The following is a 25364-nucleotide window of genomic DNA, read 5'->3' on the forward strand; positions in this document are numbered from 1 at the left end:
GCGTTTGCGACCAGCATGGATCCAGACCAGCCTGCGCATCCGTGCAGTCTGGTCAGGATCCATGCTGTTCGCTTTCAAAGCCTACTGGAATTATAGAAACTGTTAGCGAACAGCATGGATCCTGACCAGATTGCGCGGATGCGCAGGCTGGTCTGGATCCATGCTGGTCGCAAACGCACTATGTTGGTTTTCTCATGGCGCGGTTCATATATCTCTTCTATAAGTTTCACCGACTAAACATACATGCTACGCGTATCTCAATGAAATATGTTTAATTTATTTCATTTACAACTTAAAAAAATATTTCTTGACTTTCGGATACAAAGGACAAAGTTCAGGTAACGTGCCCTGGTATTAACGTTTTATTCAGAATTTCAAGAATCGTCGGCGGCCCTGTCGGCTATATCGTCGGCTGTATTTCTAGGTACACTTGACTAGGATCTGGCTTGAACTGTATTGCTGTTTCTGTAAAACAGTAGGTTAAATTTTAAGATTTTTTCAGCGGCCCCTTTACAACCCGCTGAACACCTGTCCAAGTGGCAGACCCATACTGATTTTTTCTGATCATCTGTATAAATTGGATTTCACCTAAATGCATTAGGTTACAGTCACTTCGAGTGATCTCAAAACTATCAGTCCATTTGCTTCTGTCAATTTTCACTGACATTATATGTCTAGGAACTACGTGACAGAAATTTTCCACATACTTCCGTATTTCTTTAAAGTTTTCAACTTCTTCCTGAAAACCTACACCCTCACTTTCTATTTGTTTGTTTAATCGTTCTTCGAAGAACTCAAATAACATATAATCAAATATGGAATAATTTCTATGTAAAGCCTTGTGCTCATCCTTCAAAACGTATCGGTCCGCCTTTGCTGCACTTCGTACATTTTTCATTGCGTACATGATATCCCGGAAAGACCAATTCAGTTTACGTTTCATCAGGACTAGAGAGTCGTCATATTTTTCAGCAAGTAAAACTACTGCAAACTGTTTGTCTAACACGTCTCTGAGATATTCGTCGAATGCTATAAGATCTCGTTTTATTATAATTTCCGGGTTCACACCATATTCAAATGCTAGACGGCTGTTTGTGAACGAATGTCTAACGTTTTTTGCCGCCTCATATTTTGTGGGATTTTGCAAGAAAGTGCCTACTGGGTCTACTGGATCTATTGTTGATTGCACAAATGCTATAGCTCTTGGATTAAAGTAATTTAAGACAGATTTAAAATGTCCGAATGGTTCTCTAATAGTTCCAATCATAACCGTGTCAGGAGGTAATATCGAGGACCATTCTTTTTGTCCATAGACCACGTGATTACACAAAATATCAAACGTCTTCCCCGGAGGTGGAGATAGAGTGTTATATTTAGTTATTGATTCGTTTGTACTTATTATATTCGGATATCCAAATTTATTATATTCCGGCGACAGTACAAATGTAAGATTCCGACGCCATCCAAAACGCAGAAATATTGCTTGGGTTGTGGTGCTTGCCGCTTTGTGCACTTTTAAAAATCCGATGTGGGTAACTGGCTTAGATTTTGACTCGAGCATGGCACCAGTGGTAGTCTTATTCTGGTGGTTAAGTGTAGAATTTTCATGGTAGGCGTGTTGTATTCGACTTTCTCTCTCGCCACGGGCAGGGGTAAGGATCTGTATTCTAACCCTCTGTCGCATTGCTAACTCGTGCAGCGATACCATTATGATAACCAGCATTCCGACCGCAATGATCCTGAAAAACAAAATACTTCCTCAAAATGTGTTCACATACATACATTTTTCGTATATCTTTATTTTTGGTATTGATGTTAATAGCTTCAGAATTTGGTTTAATTGGAGTTTGGATTTGTAAAAGTTACTATGCAAATTGAATTAAATTTACCATTACCTTTGTTCAGGAAGGTCTAATACGGGGAGTAGAAACTCCGTATAATAGGGTTATTATAACAGTAGCTTGATCTGGGATGCAGTATTCGGCTCGAGTGGATTTTGACAGATCGGATCTCACGAGGCGCGCGAGCGCCGAGTGTGATCCGACCTTGCAAAATCAACGAGAGCCGAATACAAAGTCCCAGATCTAGCTACTGGTATAATGACCCTTTTATTATATACCTTTACCATTTTGATTCTTGGTTTTGTTATTGAACGAAATCTTCAATGTTTATCGATATTAAATGGAACTTAGTGCAGTTTTTATATGCGCTATTTATAGAAATGTGCCGGGTCATGCATATTAATGAAAATAGTCCGGCAGCATACAATACGGAAGGCACAATACGGAATTTAAAAGGTACAATACGGAATTTATGTCTGTCTGTTCATATTTAATTGTGAAATACAAGTCGATTTTTTACAGAATTTTTATAGGTATATAATAAAAATCAATACATTTGTCTGTACTATGCTGTCGTCCATACCTGTAAATATCGACCAGTCGTTAGCGATCGATATTTTGTTTTCGCCACTATCCATTAGCGCGTATTTAGCATATTACCTCATGTTAATCATGGAGCTGTAACACTTATTGTTCAAAGGGTTTACCAGTCACATGTTAAGTGGCGATAATTAGATGATCAGAGATTGATCTAAAGGGATTCTGAAGCAAAAACAGCATGCGACTGCATGTGGTGATATGCTTAATTATTATGAATCAACTCGAGCTCACTTCCCTGAAGAAATATTTTACCACGTAACTTCAAACCTTTATCAAAGGGCCGATTTTTGTTGGATTTGAATAAAAAAAAGGAAAATAACAGAAAGCTGACACTTTTCTTAATCTTGTAGAGCCATAATTATAATTAGTGTTTATAATGTCAGATTTCTACATACAGAAACAAACATTCTTCTTGAACGTAGGGAATGTTTCAAAAGAAATTGTTGTTTAAACTCCAAAAATTAGTTTAATAAATTTAATCTTAAAACTGATGTGTGAAAAATACAATGTATTTAAATTAAATTAACAATATTTTTTTTTAAAAAGGCGGACAACGAAGTTACATTTAGTATTCCGAACTTTTAGATAAAACTGCAGAAAATCATCTAGGTTTAACACGCATTTAAATGGTGAAGAACAGAGCAATATCATAATCAAATATTTTCAGGCAACAGTTTACAGTTTTGACTTGCTATTTTCATTAAAATATTTCCTATTTTTTTTTATTCTAAATACTCTGAATCAACAAGGCAAATATCATGTAAAAAACGACAGCTTTCTCTCTGAGTAAGACAAGTCTAGATTTAGCCATTTTCATAGGGCGAAAAGTAACATTAATGTAGATATTTTCCATTTAAAAACAGATGCAGGCAATAATTTCATGGCAGAACTTTTGTTTTCAACAAAAAATTCAACAAATGCTTTCCCAGATTTTCACTGAAAGGACGAGTTAAACTTTAAGGCGTAAGTGTTTGAGTAATAGCAGAATAACCTACGGCATACGCTTCGATTGGACGACAGCATCAGATAAGATAAATGCCGGTTTCCAGTCCCCGTATCAGTTGTTCCAGCTTTGTTTACGTGCTAAAGAACCCCGACAAGATGGATGTTATATTAGAGAGCATATTTTTATCTATTAAATCGCATTTTGGATAACTATGAATAAAAAAATACTGCCGACAAAATTATACGTTATTTGATCGTTCGTCGTCATTTGTTTTCTTCGTACAACCCAGTTTAATGCAATATGTCATATGAAGCCTTTGAACAGCGTTATTTATTAAAAGATAATGTAATCACACATAAATCATTTCTACATTCAATGGAACTAAAAGGAAAGACGCTAGCAAAGGAGAGTAAGAAATGAAAAATGCATGCTTGCGAATAACAGGATTGCACCAGATGTTTTGTACAATGATATCTATACTATTTAATTCAAAGATATTTTCGTCGCTTTATCTCCCGATATCGATCTAAACACCGTTACAGTAAAGATACGAATCAGTAAAATGCGTTTCTGCATTATTATGGAAGAACAAAGAGTCCCAGAAACGTTAAATCATCATATGAGCCGTGCCATGAGAAAACCAACATAGTGGGTTTGCGACCAGCATGGATCCAGACCAGACTGCGCATGCTGTTCGCTTTCAAAGCCTATTGCAATTAGAGAAACCGTAAGCGAACAGCATGGATCCTGACCAGACTGCGCGAATGCGCAGGCTGGTCTGGATTCATGCTGGTCGCAAACCCACTATGTTGGTTTTCTCATGGCGCGGCTCATATGTTAAATTAATCTGAATTGATTACGTTATCCCGGCAAGTCGTCCGATCAGTGATTTATTTTTTTAATTTTCAACAGTTTATACGTTCTAAGCATCTTAATGCCTATTACGCACAGCAGCATACGGTCGTCGCATCGTCCGCCAGTTCGTCTGTCCTTTTGTTCTAGCAACAACCGACTGGAATACAACGAAACTTTTTGGAAGGTATTGCATATGAGAAACGCACTTTGTCACCAAATCCAGATCGAATAAGTGTCCTTTAAAAATCATTTTAACCAAAATTTGCACTTCTTGTCATATAAATTGTGTGAGATTTAAATGAAACGTTATACAAATGATCACTTATTTGACTTATGTAACGGTGGGCAGTTAAACCAGAGTTTCTGGATTCTGTATCAGTACTAACCCGTTCTCCGCAGCCTGGTAACTGCCAGTTTCTGCTCATGAATCAGATGTGAGGGACGAAATGACTTGAGACACATGATCTTTTATCAAATTGTCATGGAGAACATGCGCATCGCTAGGGGTCGAATTCACGATCCCGTGATCCGTTATACACCAGTCACACATACGGCGCGGATAGCTACGTCTGGTCACGGATACAAAGAGCCGTACCTTAAAGTAGTAATCAGTATCAATCCGTACCAACACTTGGTCAAAACATATTCGAGAATTATCCCAAACTTGCAAGTTTCTCCAACTTTTGAACATGCACAAAAGTTTGAGCGAGACGTAGCCATTTGAGCGTGACTTTAGTCAAACTTGGTTGAAACTTATTCATCCATAGTTAAAAGTACTAATACCCCAGTCACACATACGGCGCGGATAGCTACGTCTAGCCACAGATAGAAACGTAGTAATCCGTATCGATCCGTACCTGAGCCGTACCTTAACACTTACCCTGCTAAATTTCTAAAATGAACTGGTCCATCATTCAATTTGGGCAATACCAGTTATTAGTCAAAGGGGTGTTCACTGAAAATGTACTGACTGAATAGCGAACAGTGTAGACCATCCGTGCAGGCTAATCTTGGTCTGCACTGGTCGCAAAGGCAGAATAACTCGCCGCCAGCAGACTAAGGGTTAAAGTAGTAATCCGTATCAATCCGTACCAATCCGTAAGACTCAGGTACGGATCGATACGGATTACTACGTTTCTATCCGTGGCTAGACGTAGCTATCCGCGCCATATGTGTGACTGGGGTATTAAACGTAGTTATCCCGGTACTGAAACGTACATTGCCGTATTGATCCGTAGCTGAACGTAGTTATCCGGGGCTGCCCGTGCTAAAGCGTAGTTCAACGTATTTCACCGCAGACCCGTCCACGCACTGGACAAGTTGCCAGGCGCAGTAAAACGTAGTTCAACGTAGTGATTCGCGTTCTGTATTTGTTGTTCCCCATTTCTCACCATTTTTCCCGTACTAAGACGTACTGCTCCGTACTTATCTGTGTCCACCCCCACCACAGACCAATCCAAACATCACCGTACCTCAACGCACGGACATATCCGTATGTGTGACAGTAGCTTAACTCCGCGCTCTCCTTATTGAACTAAATGTGGCCGGTGGGGGGGGGGGGTAACCAATGTACATGTGTTTATCAAAACTAATCAAAATGGGGCGGATTCTGCAAGCAATACGTTGAGCGATATGGCATTATCCAGTTATTGATTCAATTTTTATCCAGTTATTGATTCAATTTTAGTAAGTAGTTAGCTTACCATACGAAGCTTTTCAAGATTCGTCTGCTGACAACCTTCATGACACTTCTTGACGGTGATAGCGGTGGTCTGAAAGAAACGAAACAAGAATATATAATTATCAAACTGTCAGTAACATTGTAGTTTTCAGGGTTTAAACCTCTTCTTCAATATTTTTATTAGATTAACGGCGATATGGAAATGTGACTCTCTTTTTTCTTTCCGTTTGTTACAGTAGTAAACTAAGATTGTTTTTCACGAAAAACGTTTGTCTCCCACCATGCCATAACTACAGGAAAAAATCACTGAACCGTTACATTCCAACTATATTTACATGGCAGTGGTAACTCCTGTGAAGTTCGGTTGAATTCAAACTAGTGATGACAATAAAATGCACAACTACACTTCACACAAATTACTTGTGAGGTCTGGTGAAATTCAGTCTAAGTCAAGGGTCATACATCACTTAACCGGAACATACCGCTGTTATGTATAACTAGACTTGGCACTGATAACTCCTGTACGGTTTGGTGGAAATCTGCTCAGCGACGAAAGTGAAGTTGCCAATGTGTCATAAATTTGACGAATAAAGGGCCCCAACTCCCCTGAAATCACTGACGCAGAATATGCCGATAATATTTATAACAAGACTTGGCACTGATAAGTTTTGTTAGGTTTGTTGGGAATCGGTCCTATCATATATTAGAGGAGTGCAAAAACACCACAGAATTTCACAAATCAAGGACCATTACTCCGAAACGCCGAACCGGAACATGCTAACGATATGCACAACTAGGCTTTGCAATGATCACTTTTGTGAAGTTTGGTGTAATTCCTCCAGGTGGTATCGGAGCAGTAACTCCACTGAAAATCACTGAACCGGACATGCCGACAATATAAACGATGCAGCTAATGCTATACACTGATCACTTCTGTAAGATTTGGTGGTTATCCGCCCAATAATATAAGAGAAATGGCCAAAACATCATATGATTTGTTGATTCAAGGGCCATAACTCCGCTTAAAATCATTGAACCGGAACGTATTGATAATATGCGTTTTAAAGCTTGACACTGATCACATATGTAAGGTTTTTGCGAAAATGTGCCGAATAATAGGACAGAAATAGCCAAAACATCAATGTGATGAATAAAGGGTCATAATTCCTTTGAAAATGATCAAACTGAAAAATACCGAAGATATGCACAAAGAGGCTTGGCAGTGATCACTGAGGGACTTACAGACAGACAGACAGACGGACTGCACCTAATCAATATAAATAATATATAATATAAACACTACGTAGGACACATAAATGCGTCGTTCCATTATTCGTCGTGGACATCTCGATTTTTTGTACGAATGTATGTCATATATTAATTATGTAATAACCATCTCCGCTACTCCACTGATTCATGTCAACCTTTGTATATATTATAACATATGACGACAAAATGTATGGTTTCTTTATAAAACCATAAAAGACATGTTCTGGTAAAAAAAAAAAAGTGACTGTACAAATACTAACATGTTATCATTTGTTTTCTAGTGTACCATTGGTGAAGAAACATTTATGTTTAACTATACATATTCTAGAGTTCGGATATAGAAATCGTTACGGAGCTATTGTCATTTGAGAATTGATCTAAAACAGCAATTATTCCATCTGAATTGAAGAGTGGTCGTTTGATGCAAAAGGTTGATTAGAAATTGCCATTAAAATACTTGATACGAATCTACAGAATCTGGTCTGGGCCATAGTGGTAATAACCGGCTTTAGTATATACATGTAGAAGACATTTGTTTGTTTTTAGTGAATGTTGTTGTTAACCATGGAATGAGACAGTTGTTATATTTTCACAAACACTCGCAAAAAATATACATGTATAAATAAAAATGAACACAGTCATGTATGTTGTCGTAGGAATGAAATAAAGCCATATGACATGTTTTTGGTTCGCACATGTGTAATTATATTTTGACGTTGACGTCGTTAATTAAGAAATAATATATCTCATCCAGTGATTTGTCGTTGAATAAATCATTGTTTGGAGTTCAGATGCGAAGGAATTATGCGCCCTCGTGATATAATAATACGCATCTGAACGACAAGCAATGATTTATTCAAGAGCAAATCACTAAATGAGATATATTATTTCGATTCTAACACGTAACCAAGGATTTTCAAGTACATCCTTGATGGCATTCATTAAATATTTGCCCGTTTTCAATCGGTTTCTTTTCCAGCGCGCCGCTATGCCGTTTGACGCCGTGACGTAATAATTGTGAGGTCAGAACTGTGATTTGTTGTATAATAATTCACTGTTTTCTGCCTTATTTGTTCAATAGGAAATTGAATCGGATCGTGTTAGAATTCGATATTTCTGACGAAAAAAGCTAACATGTGTTACAATGAATATTGGCTCCAGTAGTCACCTTTGGGAAGTTATAGATCACTTCCTCGTTGTAATTTTTGAACTAAAAAGAACCTTTGATACTTTGAATAGAAATAAACACTTTTAAGTATTTGCGAAATAAGGGTGTTGTACTCCTCATAAAATAAACAAACGTGTTTGTAAACATGGACGGTTCCAAGCTAAAAGAGATCCATGCTAAAACATAATGACAAAATACAATACATATCGCATATCCGTAGCCCTGACCAACCTATAAACCGGGCCAGTCTATTTTGTAAGTACAACAGCAATGTTGAGCCATTTAAACAAGGAGTAAAAGATATAGTGCATAACTAAATTTTTGTTGAGAAAATGGTGTTCATTCTTATTAGAATTAAACCAAATATTGAGGTATTGCCGATGAAGTATGAAACATGTTTTTGTTGTAAAATGTATAAAATAGTAACCGTCGATATGTCTCGTCTAGGAGCAAAACTGTAATATGACTCTACGGGTACTCCATATACAACTGTAATCATTGAAACTCGGTGTTCTGTGACGGAAATACTTGTGATAGGAACCAGGAGATCAATAGTCAATACATAAACAATTAAACCATAACAGGAAAACTCAATAAATCCAGCCTTAATAGCAGTGTAGGGTTATTATTTTTCCGGTCGGCTGGTGAAAATCAATTAATTTTCGCAAATATATATATAAAAACATTTTCCAAAATAAACAGTATAAAGAATAAAAAAGAATATTAGTAAAAAAAAAATAAATTAATGTCGTCTCTTCCTTAATAAATTCAAACCCCTTTTGTCAGAGTTTAAGTCTAAAACTTTGCCATTCATAAAGATATACATTAATATCATATATAGTTCAACCTTATAATGATACTTCCGAGTTTCATGATTGTTGGCATAACCATGATTTAAGCTAAAACATCTTTATACGCTGTGACATGGTATGAACAGCTCGACTATTTCGTTAGTTTAACATGGAATCCCAACCCTCTTCTAGATATGAGGAATACCTAACAAGAAACTGACAACTTAAATATCTAAGGACATACGAATAAAGAAACATCTGTGCGCTTTTGGGAACGTTTATGCGATTTGAGATCTAAAATTGTTCTTAGTCCTTTAATAATTAGCCATATTATCACCGTTTCCAGTATTTAACTACGTAAAAGTACCTTCTCACACTCACTGAAAAGGTTTCTGTTTTGTTTCATAGATTTTGTAGACATATACGCGAATTCGTGCATTCTTTTCATATTTATGACTATTTGACTGCCGGACACCAATAGTCGATTATGCTAACAAGAAAAACTAATTACGTTGTATACTATATGTATCACTCCTATTGTATGTTTAATTAACTAAATGTATAGTCAATATTTTCAGCAGTTCTCGTTTGTATGGTTTGAATAATTAAAACATTTCCTTCATTATTAGTACTTCTGGTCTCCGTGCGTCCAATCCTAGTCTTCTTTCTTCCGTACATTGTGCTATTATCTCCGTGTATTCGTCTTCTTAGCCTAGTCTTCCCTTTTTCCGTGCATGTTGCTATCGTCATTTTATCTTTTGGCTTCCTTTCTTCCGTACATTGGGATGTCGATCTATTCCGGTATTCTATTTTTCCGTGCACTGTTATCGTCGTCTTATCCCGGTCTTCTATTTTTCCGTGCACTGTTATCGTCGTCTTATCCCGGTCTTCTATTTTTCCGTGCACTGTTATCGTCGTCTTATCCCGGTCTTCTATTTTTCCGTGCACTGTTATCGTCGTCTTATCCCGGTCTTCTATTTTTCCGTGCACTGTTATCGCCGTCTTGTCCCGGTCTTCTATTTTTCGTGCGCTGTTATCGTCGTCTTATCCCGGTCTTCTATTTTTCCGTGCACTGTTATCGTCGTCTTATCCCGGTCTTCTATTTTTCCGTGCACTGTTATCGCCGTCTTGTCCCGGTCTTCTATTTTTCGTGCACTGTTATCGTCGTCTTATTTTGTGTTCCTTGTACAACGCTATAGCCGCATTATTAATGTTTCCTCAGTCGAACTCAGAACCTCAGTGTAAATTTAGACTATAGTTATCTGTTTCGATTGGGCTGACTCTTACAGCTCCTTACAGTCTTATTCAGTTTTTGGCCTGAATGAATACAAATCCTGCAAAGTATCCATTGAAGTACATTTTCTTTTTACACTGCTACATATGATTAAGAAACCGTGTCGTTAAAAAATCAATTTAACATTTTATTAAAGTTTTCATGGTCTTAAAATCGACATAAATAAACGTGCATGATTTCTTATCATGGCTGAATATGCTACTGTAAAAATAATACTTTTTTGTAAAATCTGTTGGATGTTTAACTCATGCATACTTGTTGTCTTTGAAGTTGCTTTCATCATTGTCTCTTTTGACGTTTATACATATTGTAAACTATTGTTAACTATTCAGTCGATGCTTTAAAAAAAATTAAATATTTGAAAACATACGAGTATTTTATCATTACAAAAACTGCAGAAGCTCATGAAACCTCGATGTTGACTTTTTTAAGATGCCATAAGAATAGACTGGATTCGTTTATTCAATCAAGCATGGCTGTGGTTTCGAAACTTGCCGCTATAATAAATGTTTGTAGGTAGCGTTTATACAGCTTAAGTCAGGTTAATAAAGAACTACGTTTGATCTCAATTTTAAGCATAACGGAAATAAATATTTCGCAAACTTTTCATTCAAACTTAACCATGGGTAACATTTAATCATGAATGTATATTTATCAGGGATTAACGCAAAAGTCATATTTATTGCCATTTCCATTGATTATATATAAACAATTGCACGCTCTAAATGTGTATTATGTTAAAACAAAGAAGGTATTACGTGTCATAAGATCTGCACACCAGAAACTGTTGTAAAAAGTTAAAAAATAGGCTAAACATGTTTCGCGGTTCCTTAATATGAAAAATCACCACTAAATAACGATGTACAAGCAAGAACGAAGAAGAAGAAGCAAAACAGTTTAAACAGCAACTAAAAATGGACATCATCAGCTAAAGCTGGAAGAAATATAAACAAAAATATATATTTTGTGAAGTACTACCTATGTCTGTGTATTTATCCTTTCCTCACACAATATCTTGTGATATACCCAACACTCTTAAAGAAGCGTCCAGTTCTACCGTCCGTTTATTTTATCAATTGTTGCACACTTAATACATACGACGGTTTGTCACAGTTAAACAAATATTTCAATATTTTAAAATTGATCGAAAAAGCACATTCTTTACTGGTTCTGGCTTTTATGCAAAATATTTCAATTAGTTTGTAGATTCCAATGTCATTTATAATATTTAGAAAATATTCCTTTAGTTGTCTTATTCCGCGATTGTCAGAAAGCGTGCCGATCCTTTCACAGTTTCATCCTTTTCCACCCGAACCTTGCATGGTAGAAGAAGCAATAATGTAATGCAACTATCTGAACTTATTTTGCTACGTCCACACTATTAAATAACGTTCGATATATAACTGCTAGCTATAGGTGTGTTGTATGATATGATAATTAACACGCTAATACTTATTGATTCGGATTAGCAGAACGTCACAGACTGGCGAACTCCATTCATACATGTTAGAACTTTTGGTATATAAAAATCACTGTCAGAAGTGTAACGAGGTAAATATCTTTAAATGGGTACGCAAATAGTCAGTTAATAAGTGCATGGAAAATGACAAGACTGTACTTATTTATAAAGAACTGCTTCCGCTGTCTATGAAATCTCTGAACCTCATCAGTCGCACAGTGAATATGATAAAAACGACTCGAAATTCAAAAATATATCTGGTATATTCATAAAATACCTTTTATTCTGATCTCGAATAGTTAAATCGGGACTCGAATCCGGTGGCTCGTGGCATGCTTTCGACGCGTTATAGCTCAGCTATCACGTTACGATCAATACTTTTATACATTTCCATCACGTTAAAATTAACCGGCACATTGTATAATGAAATAATATATGAAGGCAGTACAGGTGCTAGATAATGATGCCGAAGTGTTCAATTACTTAGCTTTAAATGACACAGGGGCGAGACAAAGGCGCATTAAGACAAAGACTCGAACCTTACACCTCGTATGCGATTCATGTGCTGTATCGACTCAAAGACTCGAACCTTACACCTCGTATGCGATTCGTTTGCTGTATCGACTCAAAAACTCGAACCTTACACCTCGTATGCGATTCATGTGCTGTATCGACTCAAAGACTCGAACCTTACACATCGTATGCGATTCATGAACTGTATCGACTTAAGGACTCGAACCTTACACCTCGTATGCGATTCATGTGCTGTATCGACTCAAAGACTCGAACCTTACACCTCGTATGCGATTCATGTGCTGTATCGACTCAAAGACTCGAACCTTACATCTCGTATGAGATTCATGTGCTGTATCGATCAGATATCAACTTTGAAAACATTTTATATTCGGATTAATACGAATATATGATTCCTACGGGAATATGTTATGTAGATCACATGTGAAGTAGTTGTAGTTAAAATCAAATTATTGGAGTAATATTATAAAACATATACCCTTTTGTCGCGCATGAAAAACCCCAGATAGACTCTGTTACATTCAATAACTGAAAAAGACAATAGTGAGGAAGAACGCATTCAAATCATGAATAAAAGAAAATATTTGTTCGCGGGATTCAATAAATATGTGTAATGCACACATGGATTATAATGTTTTGTTAAGAGATTAAACATTTATGAAGAAGTCACCAGAGTCAGAAAACTCCTTTCAAGTCAAAAGTCAGTTTATTAGATCCTAATCATAAATATAATTTGCAAACAAATATTCTAAATTTCCCCATATTATAGTTTCTTACCCGTGAAAAATATATTTAATATTTTTCACAGTGAAACTACTAGATATATTTCACACTACTGATATTTCGATAATTTACTGAAAATCTCTAATAATACTTTTGTATTGGAATGGACTTCTCAGTTCACATATATGTCATTCTGTCAATATTATTTATTTCTATACAATAATCTCATCAAAGTAGACTGGATAAGAATAGAATTAGGAATTTAAACCGCTTATATTTGTTTGTTTGAAGAATTTAACTCCGTTCAGACAAGTAACAGTTACAGTCAAACGTGTGATAATGAGCACCCCTGACCAATGACCACCGGTGAACGCCAAGAAGAAGAAGACCAATGACCACCATATTTATGAGACTACTAAGTTTACTTCCCGATTTTAAACATCTGGAGTGAATATATTTTCACTTGTAACTAGCGACCGCGTGCAAATGAATAACTAAAATCTGTGAAAAGATCCTTTGGAAGTATAGAACGTAGCCAAGTAACGATTTGATTGATTCTGTTCATGAGAGATAATGAAATGCACAACACCTCTCATGCCCCTAACGTCCCTAGTACCGTCTTAAGCGGAAAACACTGTTGTTGTGATAGGGTAATAAAAACTGTGAAAAGAGACACCGTCATTTCACTGCAAATGATGGTCTCCAGACCCAGGTTAGACTGTATTATTTTACGCATTACTGTAAATATACAAAATGTATATGAAAATATTATTGTTCGGACGTTTTGAATTTGAAAACTGGGCTAATAAGATTATAAGTTTTCCTCACCAAAGAATACAGGTAGAAATATAAGGGTTCGGAACAAGATTTTCCCGACATACTCTACTTTTTATGCTCAATATGCAGTATAAAAATTGAAAAGATGTTTCAAGAAAATAAGCTCCAAATATTAATGAATGAAGCTGATTAAGTTTAGTTAATAATTTATCATTTTTCAGCAGACAATTGATCAAGTGATGGAAGCGAAGAAATATTGGAAGTATAATCTTTTTTTCGTGATGAAATTGTCAAGCTGGTATTGATCATTAATCATTCGGGTTGTTAGTGATCCTCCGCAGAAATATGTGGGGTCAGTATGATATATTGGGAAAGAGGCCTTAGGTCGCTAACAAACCCTATATTTGCTTTGTTTTATCGACTACTTATTTTGATCTTACAACGACATGAAAATCTACCGACCCTCCAAAGTAATATAGGGGATCACCACGTGATCACCTTATATCCAATTAAAATGCTAGAATCTTACAGGAGGTAAATACCTCAGGTAAAGGTCTGACTATACTGAAGGAACCAACGCAGGAGCCATCTGGTCTTGTCTGATATCGGACAGGTTATTGAACTTTTTTTTTTTTCACTTCGGATGGTCAAAGATTAAAACTGTTTTTTTCCTTAAATTTCATTGTGGATATATTTTTGACATTTTGACAGAAATGTGGAACAGAATGTTGTATTTTGTGAAGTAAAAGTTAATAGTATGATAAGTACTACCAGGTCACAGTGATGTGATTTTACAATAAGCAAATGCCTCCTTTTTTCTTCCTTTTATGTCAGTTTTACCAAAATCCGTTAAAATGAGATAAAGATTTGTTCTCTAAAATGGCATTAGCTATGAGTGACAGCTCTGAGAAAATTGTCAGTTTAGATTATTGTGGCCTAAACAAAAAAGCATCTCTATGCTCTATGGGACATCGTATTAATTAAAACAAGCTAAGTATCTGATCACGAATTGACCGACAATGCATCGTCCTTACTAAAACTATAAACTTAAGGTATATGCATGCAGAACTAAATCACTGTAAGTGTTTTCAATAAGAAAAAAGGTTATTTAAATAATATATATATTCTTCTGAAATTTCAGGGAGTTTATTAATCGACTCGCAAGAATCGACAAAAACATTAGAGAAACGTCTCGGGAAGAATGTCCCGGTGTCAAAGTTCATGTCAAAGGTCTCCGGAGCACGTTATGTTCGTGCACACCCAACTTTTATGAAATGTCTGCAACAAGTTATTATGAAACTTCGACAGCGAGGAATCATGGTAAGTAATATAATCAGTCTGTAAAGAGGCTCAAAGATAGTATGATGTGCGCTCGAGATAACAAGCCAATGATAACATATATTTTCATTTTAAAACAAAAGGACCATAGTTCCAGACCGACCGCACGAGAGTTTTATTAAGACCAATCTTAGTAAAAAAGGTTCCCAAGCTTTAAACGGCCTTTTAAATATTTGCACGACACTTAAGATTTTATGTATACACTTGTTTGTTGCCAGCAATTGAGCCTAAATTTGTTGACACCGAAGCTTTGTAAGTCATTTAGCAAGGGTTGTCAAATGTTAACATTTTTGTTAGTTCCTCTATTTCTCCTAGGTGGAATTACTGAAAGGATTCATCACGAGCTCCGAGTCTACCGGAAGTGTAGAGGATCAGTACCTGCAGTCCGGGTGTGGTGCCGAGCTCGCTATCGCCAGTGGTTCTTCTGGAACAGTTACAGACATTGCAGAGACTGCGTTCAAAGTTTGTCCGGTCATTGTAGAGGTAAAATAAAATAAATTATTTTTTTTAAAACTTGCACTAAAGAAAATCTCTATTTGTGGGATACTGTTTGTTATTATTTGTTGCCTACCATACTATAACACCTAGAAGACAGTCTGATGAAAAAAGGTACAAACTTTTAATACTGTTTCAGAGGGAAATGCGAGACCTGTATGTAAAATTGATGTCAGGCAAGGTCCATTTCCACATGGCAGGCCCGGAGCCTACAGGTCCTACATTCATGATTGATGGAGTAAATGGTATCACTGACCCCAAAACCCAAGCTGAGGTTTGGACTAACGAGGGTCTGGGTAAGTTCTCTATGTTATAGTCAAGTGTAACGCAGAATTTTGCGTAACGCACGTCGTCAGCATTTGCTGAGGCACCATGTTGTTTGCTTATCGTCGGATAAAGCATGTTTTTGCGCGTTTCACATTTGCATAAATTCTAAGGATTGGCTGGTGTTCTAGTCCGTTAATATTTTGCGATAAGTGATATTTTCCTCTCAGGACTCGTTTTAATTATACTTTATAGTGCTGGAAAACGCATGCGCTTAGCCATGGATCGCGCATATATAAGAGTTGTATATTACAGCGGAGGCAGTGATTTAGTACTACACAGGTAGTATTTATACACAGGTCTGACTAATTCAAAACCAGCGGTCTTGAGTTCGAGCCCCATCTCTTCCAACTAAGAATCACTAACATTAAGATAAGAGTCTCATGTAAAGGTGCTTTACAATTATCTCGCTTAAGAACCGGGAAAGCTTCTTTCTAAATGTGTACTATCCTTCCACTATCAATATTCTAACTGGAGTTGCTCAAAATATGCGTTACCGGCGGCGACAGACAAACAAGCATGTTGTATCCATATTTACAGATATTTACTCTCCTGTGAAAATACAAGACTTCCATATACCTGTATTTCTGATATTCAGTTTCAAAGAAACTATCAAAGCAATATGTGTATATCGATACATTTGTTTACATGTGCAATTAAAAAAGAGGGTTCGTTCCTCAATTGTTCACTTCCTGTCCAGCAATATATTTATGCTTTTAGAGCCTCCAGCGGACACTGACTGCAGTAACTTTAGTACCTTGGCAAGCGGCGAACACTACCCGGCGAGGTTCAATCATGAGCGTGTACTGGGCAACATTGATGTCAAGGTCACAAGGAATATGACAGAGTTTGGAAGGTTTAGTACCTGTTACTTTATGACAGTTTGCTGTCTTATCTACGAATCTTTAACTACACGCCTAGTTTATACTAATTTATTTTAATGAAATTTATAACGCCCCTTTGATATATTTTAATATCTTTCATATTAGTATGCACGTATTTATGAATTTCTCACATGTTAAAAACAATTGTTTTAAACAACATATTCAACTGTCAACGAAATTGAAATTACAAGTAGTATATGTATGAATTTCTCACATGTTTAGAACAATTTTTGAATTTCTAGGAAATTGAAAAAAGAACTTTATATTTTTTATATTATTTTGCGACTTCAACTCAATATAAAGACTCACAAAAATACACATAGAAGTCGTATGATTAAAAAACGAAATGGTCAAATATTCAAACACGCGATATTTACTTTTTTATTTTTCAGTCGGTCTTTCGATTGAATGCTACGCCATTGAAACCGATACGATAATATCAGAGTATTTTTGTGCGAAACGATGCGGTTCTGTCGGAGGTTTGTCGTTATTGGCCAATCAGAAATTGCGTTTAAAAATACCTTATGAATTCTGTTCAATGGCGTAGCATTCAATTGAAAGACCGTGGAAAAAATTAAACGCCAATATCGCGTGTTTGAGACGCTACTGACGATTGTGAGTTGCCCTAGTTTAAGTATTTATTTGTACTATTTAGTATTTTTTATTGAATTTGACCCTGCTAGTCTGACAAACATATTTTAGTCCGTGATTTCGTACCGTTTCGTTGTGCCACATTTCTGTCTACCTGGAACTTGCAGCAGAAAGGCACTCGTTTTCTGGTAGATATTTCATGAATGGGAAGGGCTAGAGACTTGGGGTCGGTCTCATTTTGTAGCTAAATGTACACGTGAAATGGTGATAGGTAGTTTGTTTAACTGTCTAGAGAATTTTTTTCACAACGGCCCGGGATGTGAACCCACTGCTCGCAGGGTCGATTCTCGAGATTCTGGCCTTCAGTAGACATATGTATATAATAAAAAAAAAACAACTATATTTTGAAGGGGGCTCATATTTCACTACATATTTTTCATTTTGAACTCATTTAGGATGAAAACAAACATATTTTTGTCCCAGGTCCGATACTGATGCCTGTGTATTTGCCTGGTATTTTCCTGAAGCAAACAATTCAGGTACAATTTTGTGTCTTTTTAAAAACGGATAGAAGTCGTAAATTATATCATTGCAATTTGGTTCCGTTAAAATTTTGATACGATATTAACAATATATTGTTCTAAATATGTGAACAATTTAATAAATGTGCTGCCTGTAATATGAAAGTTAATGTAATAAATATTTTAAGAGAGCGTTAGAAATTTCCATTAGTATGTAATTAAAGCACTGTTGCTATCAAATGTTCAATTCCGAATTACTCTGGATAGCTACTTTTCATAATATGTATGTAAGTTATTTTTACAGGCTAGTTCAGTACCAGGGGACCAATATTGAATTTGAGAACAGTGAAGCAATGGCGTCTTGGTGCGGTCAGGCAGGGAACACGTGTCCAAGCACGTGTGCAAATGGTTTGCAAGGGAACACGCTAAACGAAAGGTACTTCTATATTTAACTTTTTGGCTGTTCTGATGCAGTTAGAATCGCACGAATACCTCGAGAGAAATATCAGTCAATTCATTTTTAATGCCACAATGTATCTGACGATTTTTTTCCCGTGAAGCTGTCGATAAGCTTCATTTTGTCGCAATAATGGACGCATGACGTATTCGCGTAAAGGACAGGTAAGACCTTTCTGTTGTTTTTTTTCTGGTTTGATACACGAGATGTAGATAAATAATACAATTCACACTGCGTCAATTTACATACAGTTGTCAAACCGTCAGTTCCTTTCAGTTTATTTCGAACTATAGCGTGTTTCCACAGAAATTTTAGTTTTCTGCATTTCAAAATGATTTGAAAAGTGCGCTACAATTGTCGTGCATTGCGAGTCTTACTTTTAGTGACGACGGAGCCTTTATATCAGACGGTATTTCAGCTCTGCCGGAATCAGTCGGAGTGAACTTTATTAATATTGTTTTAATGCTTGTCGTGTTTTTGTCATGTTGTATTGAAACATTGTTCTGTAAAAGCTCTGTTGCACCTCAAAATGGTACCAACGCATTTTGGTAGTCACTACCAAAATTCGGTCGAGTTTTGGTAGTCACTACCAAAATGCATTACACTCAACGCAATGTGGTAGTTTACAAAACTCTAGTACCAAAATACGTTGGATATGTACACATCCAACGCAAAACTGTATTAATAACAATTTCATGATTTACAAAAAGAATGTTTTGTGACGAATAGACAATCTTATTTCAAAGAGAGTCATGATGAAATACCTTATTGCAGAGGAAGCTTCATTTCTGAGTAAATGATATATCTCTTACCCACCTAAACACACAGAACCCACCATTTCCGTGCGTTGCCCGGGGAGGACCCCAAAATACCACTCGCATGCATACACCAAAATAAAAATCTAAATCTAACGATGGAGAATTTAGTTTTTTGAAAATTATTCGAGTAAGCCCACATTTTACCATTCTTTCACGTTGTGGTTTCAAAGGTATCTGTGGTGGGCTATCGAAACCCTTCACCGTGCTTTGAAGAGAGAAATAAAAATCTTTTTTGCCGGAAATATTTATGTAAGACCCCTAAAACACGCAAAGAATTCACTATTTATGTTTATGTAGAATGAATTAAAAAATATCTAGGTGGTGGACCCACGTGCCATCCTTACATTTGTACTTCGTTTTACAGAATTCAACATTTTCGTGCTTTAAAAAATCACGGTGGATTATCCCTCTGACAACACTAGTACATTACAACAACAAAACAATTCAATGTTATTGCATAGGAAGCGTCGTTTGAGGCCCCTTTCACACTCTCAGGAATCTACATTTTGGTTGTTTTTATACGAAAACTATATCTCGGGAGGGGAACTCCGACCCCCCCCCCCCCCACACCCACCACCATTTTCATAGGAGACATTCCCTCCTTTCATCTCTCTTTTGTGCGTAATGTAACAATGAGCACAACCCCTGATGTAGAAAAGGCTACCAAAATACGTTCCATTCCATGATACTTAACACATCGTATGTACCCTTGCAACGCATTTTGTCGCAACCAAAACTCGACCGAATTTTGGTAGTGACTACCAAAATGCGTTGCTACCATTTTGAGGTGTAACAAAGCTCGAATATATTTGCTCTGAAATAGAGTTCTGAAGGATAAGCAAATGCCTATTTTAGGCGTAGTCGAAATTAAGACAGATATAAATCAATGTATGTTGGAACAACATATTTATAAAATTCGGACAGATATGCATAATAAATGTAAAAATAAACGAATAGTTTTTACTTGTTCAAAATAAGGTAGTATTCAAGTGATTTGAAATTGAACGAATATTCCGCCTCAATGATAAACAGCTGAATGTGTATTTTACATATGATTAATTTTAGGTAAACTATATCAGATTTCGGACCGATCATAAGCTAGTGTTCTTACATAGAGTTTTTCATACAGCAGTTTAAAAAAAACACATAAAAAGACTTATTTCCTTCAAAACAATAAGGTTTGTAGGTAAGCTATTTTACATTTGAAAGTATTTCCCCTTGGAGCAAGCTAACGTAAGATTTTTTTTTCCAAAATAATGTTAGACTTAAAAGTAAGATATTAGTACAGTGTACATGTATTTGATACGCAAGAGGAGATTTGAGAAGTGTGCATTGACCTAGTCTTGAGGTCGTGCCATCAAGGTCACGGTAACATAGCTCTATGTCATGTCTGTCATATTTTGGGTTGAATGGTTTAGATGCTTAGTTGTTACTTATTTGGATCGAAAGGTTACGGTCACTTGGGGCCTTCGGAAAGACAACCTCCTTTGGGTTGTTTTAACGCTGCTTTTCAGTTTAATACGGCAGTTAGTTAACAGAACCATACTCAGTATCAACTGCTTATATACATGAATCAGTATTGAAGGAGAATAAACTGAGTTATAAAATTCCCAGTGAGACAAATGTTGTTTTTTTCATTCCGAAAAAAAGATAAAAGATTCTTGTTTAACGTTGGTAGTCCTCACTTGGAATGGATGAGACAAGTTAATTCCAGCTGAGCCCACGGCAGGCGTCATATTTACCTCCCAAGCATCCAGCCTAGGCCGATAATGCTGGAAACAGCAGCAATTTAAGTAAGCAATTAAGTAAACCCAGAACTAAACACTTATCGGAATACCAGCCGCGACCGGGAATCGAACCCGGACCGTTGGCGTTATAGTCCAACCAGCTAACCACTGCGCCACTAACTCCCTTTCGAATATGTTGGGAATATAATTTGGTAAGTTAATTATTTATGCTACACAGAAAGCCCGGTGTACTTCCAGATAAATCTATTTATGTCCTTTCCAATTAAGGACATAAAAATAAATTTCAAGACATTGCCAACATCCACATAAAAACTTCAATACTAGAGAAATTTGACTTTTGCACAACGGTTTTGGGCAAGAATATTTCGTAGAGTTTTCGTTTATACCCTAATGTCTGACAGTGAACGAACAATGGGTAAGTGTTTGGTATTAATTTATTAATTATTTGCAGGTGCGCAGACAGAATTATGTCCAGTAGACTGTTGGCTGTCCTCAACAAGTTACAGAGGAAAGCAAGAAAAGCATTAAATGGTAATTTTCTAACACTTAGGCCTTCGTATTTAAAACTCTTTCGACAGTATCAGCCCACAGGCATCAGTATCGGACCTGGGACAAAAATATGTTTGTTTTCATCCTAAATGAGTTCTAAATGAAAAATATGTAGTGAAATATGAACACACTTCAAAATATACATATGTCTACTGAAGGCCAGAATCTCGAGAATCGACCCTGCGAGCAGTAGGTTCACTTCCCGGGCCGTTGTGAAATAAATTCTCTAGACAGTTAAACAAACTACCTATCACCATTTCACGTGTACATTTAGCTACAAAATGAGACCGACCCCAAGTCTCTAGCCCTTCCCATTCATGAAATATCTACCAGAAAACGAGTGCCTTTCTGCTGCAAGTTCCAGGTAGACAGAAATGTGGCACAACGAAACGGTACGAAATCACGGACTAAAATATGTTCGTCAGACTAGCAAGGGTCAAATTCAATAAAAATACTAAATAGTACAAATAAATACATAAACTAGGGCAACCCACAATCGTCAGTAGCGTCTCAAACACGCGATATTTACTTTTTTATTCTTCAGTCGGTCTTTCAATTGAATGCTACGCCATTGAAACCGATACGATAATATCAGAGTATTTTTGTGCGAAACGATGCGGTTCTGTCGGAGGTGTGTCGCTATTGGCCAATCAGAAATTGCGTTTAAAAATACCTTATGAATTCTGTTCAATGGCGTAGCATTCAATTGAAAGACCGTGGAAAAATTTAAAACGCCAATATCGCGTGTTTGAGACGCTACTGACGATTGTGAATTGTCCTAGTTTAAGTATTTATTTGTACTATATAGTATTTTTTATTGAATTTGACCCTTGCTAGTCTGACAAACATATTTTAGTCCGTGATTTCGTACCGTTTCGTTGTGCCACATTTCTGTCTACCTGGAACTTGCAGCAGAAAGGCACTCGTTTTCTGGTAGATATTTCATGAATGGGAAGGGCTAGAGACTCGGGGTCGGTCTCATTTTGTAGCTAAATGTACACGTGAAATGGTGATAGGTAGTTTGTTTAACTGTCTAGAGATTTTTTTCACAACGGCCCGGGAAGTGAACCCACTGCTCGCAGGGTCGATTCTCGAGATTCTGGCCTTCAGTAGACATATGTATATAATAAAAAAAAACAACTATATTTTGAAGGGTGCTCATATTTCACTACATATTTTTCATTTTGAACTCATTTAGGATGAAAACAAACATATTTTTGTCCCAGGTCCGATACTGATGCCTGTGTATCAGCCTTGTAAGGATACATTTCAAAAGAACGTAAATAGCGTTTAAATCAGTTATAGCTTGACAGCTGTCAATTGCAAACACATTCGACATTTGACCTGGTCAGTTAACTTCCGGGGTTCTTAAATTATTTAGTCCAGGCCATAAATGATTATATTTGTTTACAGAAATGCATTTATTTTCAAAATAATGATTTTGAATTTTACGCTCTAGACACCATTATATATCAGCACCAAGTAAAGTCTTTTCGTAAAATATTTAAGAGTGACATCATGGAATTTCCTTAACTTTCAACCTCAATATAAGAAATATTTTTATTTAACTAAAATAATGGAAATTCTATTTTGACCCTGTTATCGTATAATTATCATTACAAACTCAATAATCCATTGTTTTCTTGTAAGATTTCATACCTCTTTTCTGTTCCATTGTGAAATAATCCATTTCCTATTTCCATTGTTATCCCTCTTATACACTGTTACCGTCAATGTCTCACCAAAACAAAACAAATAAATACAAAAACTGACAATAACTGAATGAGGTGATGCAGAGAAAGAACTAAACCGTGTCTATTTTTATCTTGCCGTCATCTTTTTGATATAAGTTCATAAGTCCCTGCAGCTAAAACCTCACTCCCGACCTTTGTCATTTAACCTTCAAATAAACTTAACATAAATGCAGTTTTTGTCAACGGTATTTACTTTTCACAATTAAAATTGTTTTTATTTTGGGGAAAAACTTGTTTTAGTAAATGCAACAGCTCTAAATTCGTGTTAAGCTGACATAACTTCATGACAGCCTCGAACACGTGCTGCTGGTCTGTCGGATATATATAACTTCCTAAAGCCTCTGTACTACAATATCTCATAATCACATATGTACTTCACCTAGACATATTTAACTTTAATTGATTTAATGGCCGCTCAAATGATTTTGAACATTTTACTAAAAAACGATGATCGGTCACTATTTTTTAAGATCAGTCCTAAATAAAACGTAAACTACTTTTCTGAAAACATGTTTATTAATTTTCACGCACTACACTTTATGTAGACTTACAAAGTCTGTTGAGATCAAATAGTCTGTAATAATATTAATTTCTTCACACTGACATTAAATTATTTTCTCAGAAAAACATTTTCTCTCTAGGCTCATCTCAACAGAGACAGAGGCAAGAGATATTGTAAATTTTTTTTAGAAAGTGGTTTCAGAGAGGATTGATTTTATGGCCAGGTGCTTTACATTCAATGACTCTAACGACTGATGCCAGTCTACACTTTATGCAGACACGCGGGTCCACAATCGTGAAACATCGGGTATTTCCGTAAATTCTCAGTATTGCTTAGCATAAAGGCCGAGGTGATCAGATTGGCGGATCCATTTTAACACGAATCGCATTAAAGCGTTTTTATGTGCAGTTCGCTATCAAAGTCACATGTTCTTTTTTATGTGCATTTAGACCACTCGCATGAAATTCGTCAATGAAAAGGAGTCAACTTATTCACATTTTTGACTTCAGGCACTATGAATGTTTTGCAAATACATTGAGAGGACAACCGTAAGCTGTTAAAGCTTTCTGTCCAATTCCTTAACTAATGTTTTGTAAATGTTTCATGTAATTTTGAAATAAAATATGTTTAAACCAAATACATTGTCTCAAAAATAATATGCAAAATCTTAAATGAACCAGATGGCTTCGAAGGGAATAAAAAATGTTTTGTCTTTTGCTTTGTGTAAAGAATTTAGTTGTTTGAAATATTGTCAAAACGTGTTTTTATACATAATTTCTAATAAAAAGCATTTCTCTAACCTTTAATATGCATCCTAGATATATAATTCTCCAACAGCAGTATATATGCTGCTAGTGTAGGCATACATAAATCAATTACGCGTTGTTATTTTCCTGTTTTGTTGCGGAACTTTAAATCACAGAAATGCCATTTAAGAATTAGCGTTCAGAATGCTGCTAATTATTGAAACTATTCGCGGAATGTCGCTGAATATCACTCTTATTAACATCAAATGAAACAATCAGTAATTATTTCAGACATAGACAGAGCTACATGCGGTAACATTGCAGTTTTTATATGCTGTAGGGTATTTAACTTTTTATTAGCGGATCATTCATGTCCTCTGTAACAGATGTTTATAAATTACGCGCCAGTTGCTGCTGAAGCTAAAATAGGCGGAAGCAGTAAAAGAGCGCCACCTGCAAGCCTCAGCAGACGGCATAAGTTACACTTGTTGTCGTAACTGTAATTACAAGGTTTGCTTCCTGTAAAAGCTAGTCAACGGCCCGTTTATTCCGCTAATGTCCTACATAACTGAGACTGAAAGATCTGTCAAATACATGTACTTGACAAGTTACACACTGAATATTTTAGAAAGAGTCTCTTTTGGTTTATATATTGCAAGCTGGTTCTCAGCTAGCAAATGCATGTGCGAATTCCCGCAC

The 25364-nt window shown here is 36.2% G+C and overlaps 2 protein-coding genes across 3 annotated transcripts in view; one reads left to right on the top strand and one right to left on the bottom strand.

Annotated features, from left to right (window-relative positions):
- The window catches only part of LOC123562054 (uncharacterized), a 43295-nt gene that overhangs the window by 2640 nt on the left and 15291 nt on the right, over window positions 1–25364 (top strand). The window contains exons 3-8 of the mRNA XM_053533241.1: window positions 15080–15258; window positions 15592–15759; window positions 15911–16067; window positions 16816–16951; window positions 18396–18527; window positions 21566–21645. Of these exons, the coding sequence (XP_053389216.1) occupies window positions 15080–15258; window positions 15592–15759; window positions 15911–16067; window positions 16816–16951; window positions 18396–18527; window positions 21566–21645 (852 nt within the window). The remainder of the gene's footprint in view (window positions 1–15079; window positions 15259–15591; window positions 15760–15910; window positions 16068–16815; window positions 16952–18395; window positions 18528–21565; window positions 21646–25364) is intronic.
- LOC123563568 (galactose-3-O-sulfotransferase 2-like) lies at window positions 189–25067 on the bottom strand. Of its 2 annotated transcripts, none has more exons than XM_045356426.2 (3): window positions 24720–25067; window positions 5946–6014; window positions 189–1739 (listed from the first exon to the last, which is right to left on the bottom strand). In XM_045356426.2, exons 2-3 carry the CDS (start codon window positions 5984–5986, stop codon window positions 488–490), a joined length of 1293 nt encoding a protein of 430 aa, XP_045212361.2. In that variant the 5' UTR covers window positions 5987–6014; window positions 24720–25067; the 3' UTR covers window positions 189–487. The 2 variants fall into 2 exon arrangements, with proteins under 2 accessions (XP_045212361.2, XP_045212360.2); XM_045356425.2 differs by lacking the exon at window positions 24720–25067 and adding an exon at window positions 11424–11885.

Source organism: Mercenaria mercenaria, chromosome 2, assembly GCF_021730395.1.
Source record: "Mercenaria mercenaria strain notata chromosome 2, MADL_Memer_1, whole genome shotgun sequence".
In the NCBI taxonomy this organism is placed as follows: Eukaryota; Metazoa; Mollusca; class Bivalvia; order Venerida; family Veneridae; genus Mercenaria; species Mercenaria mercenaria.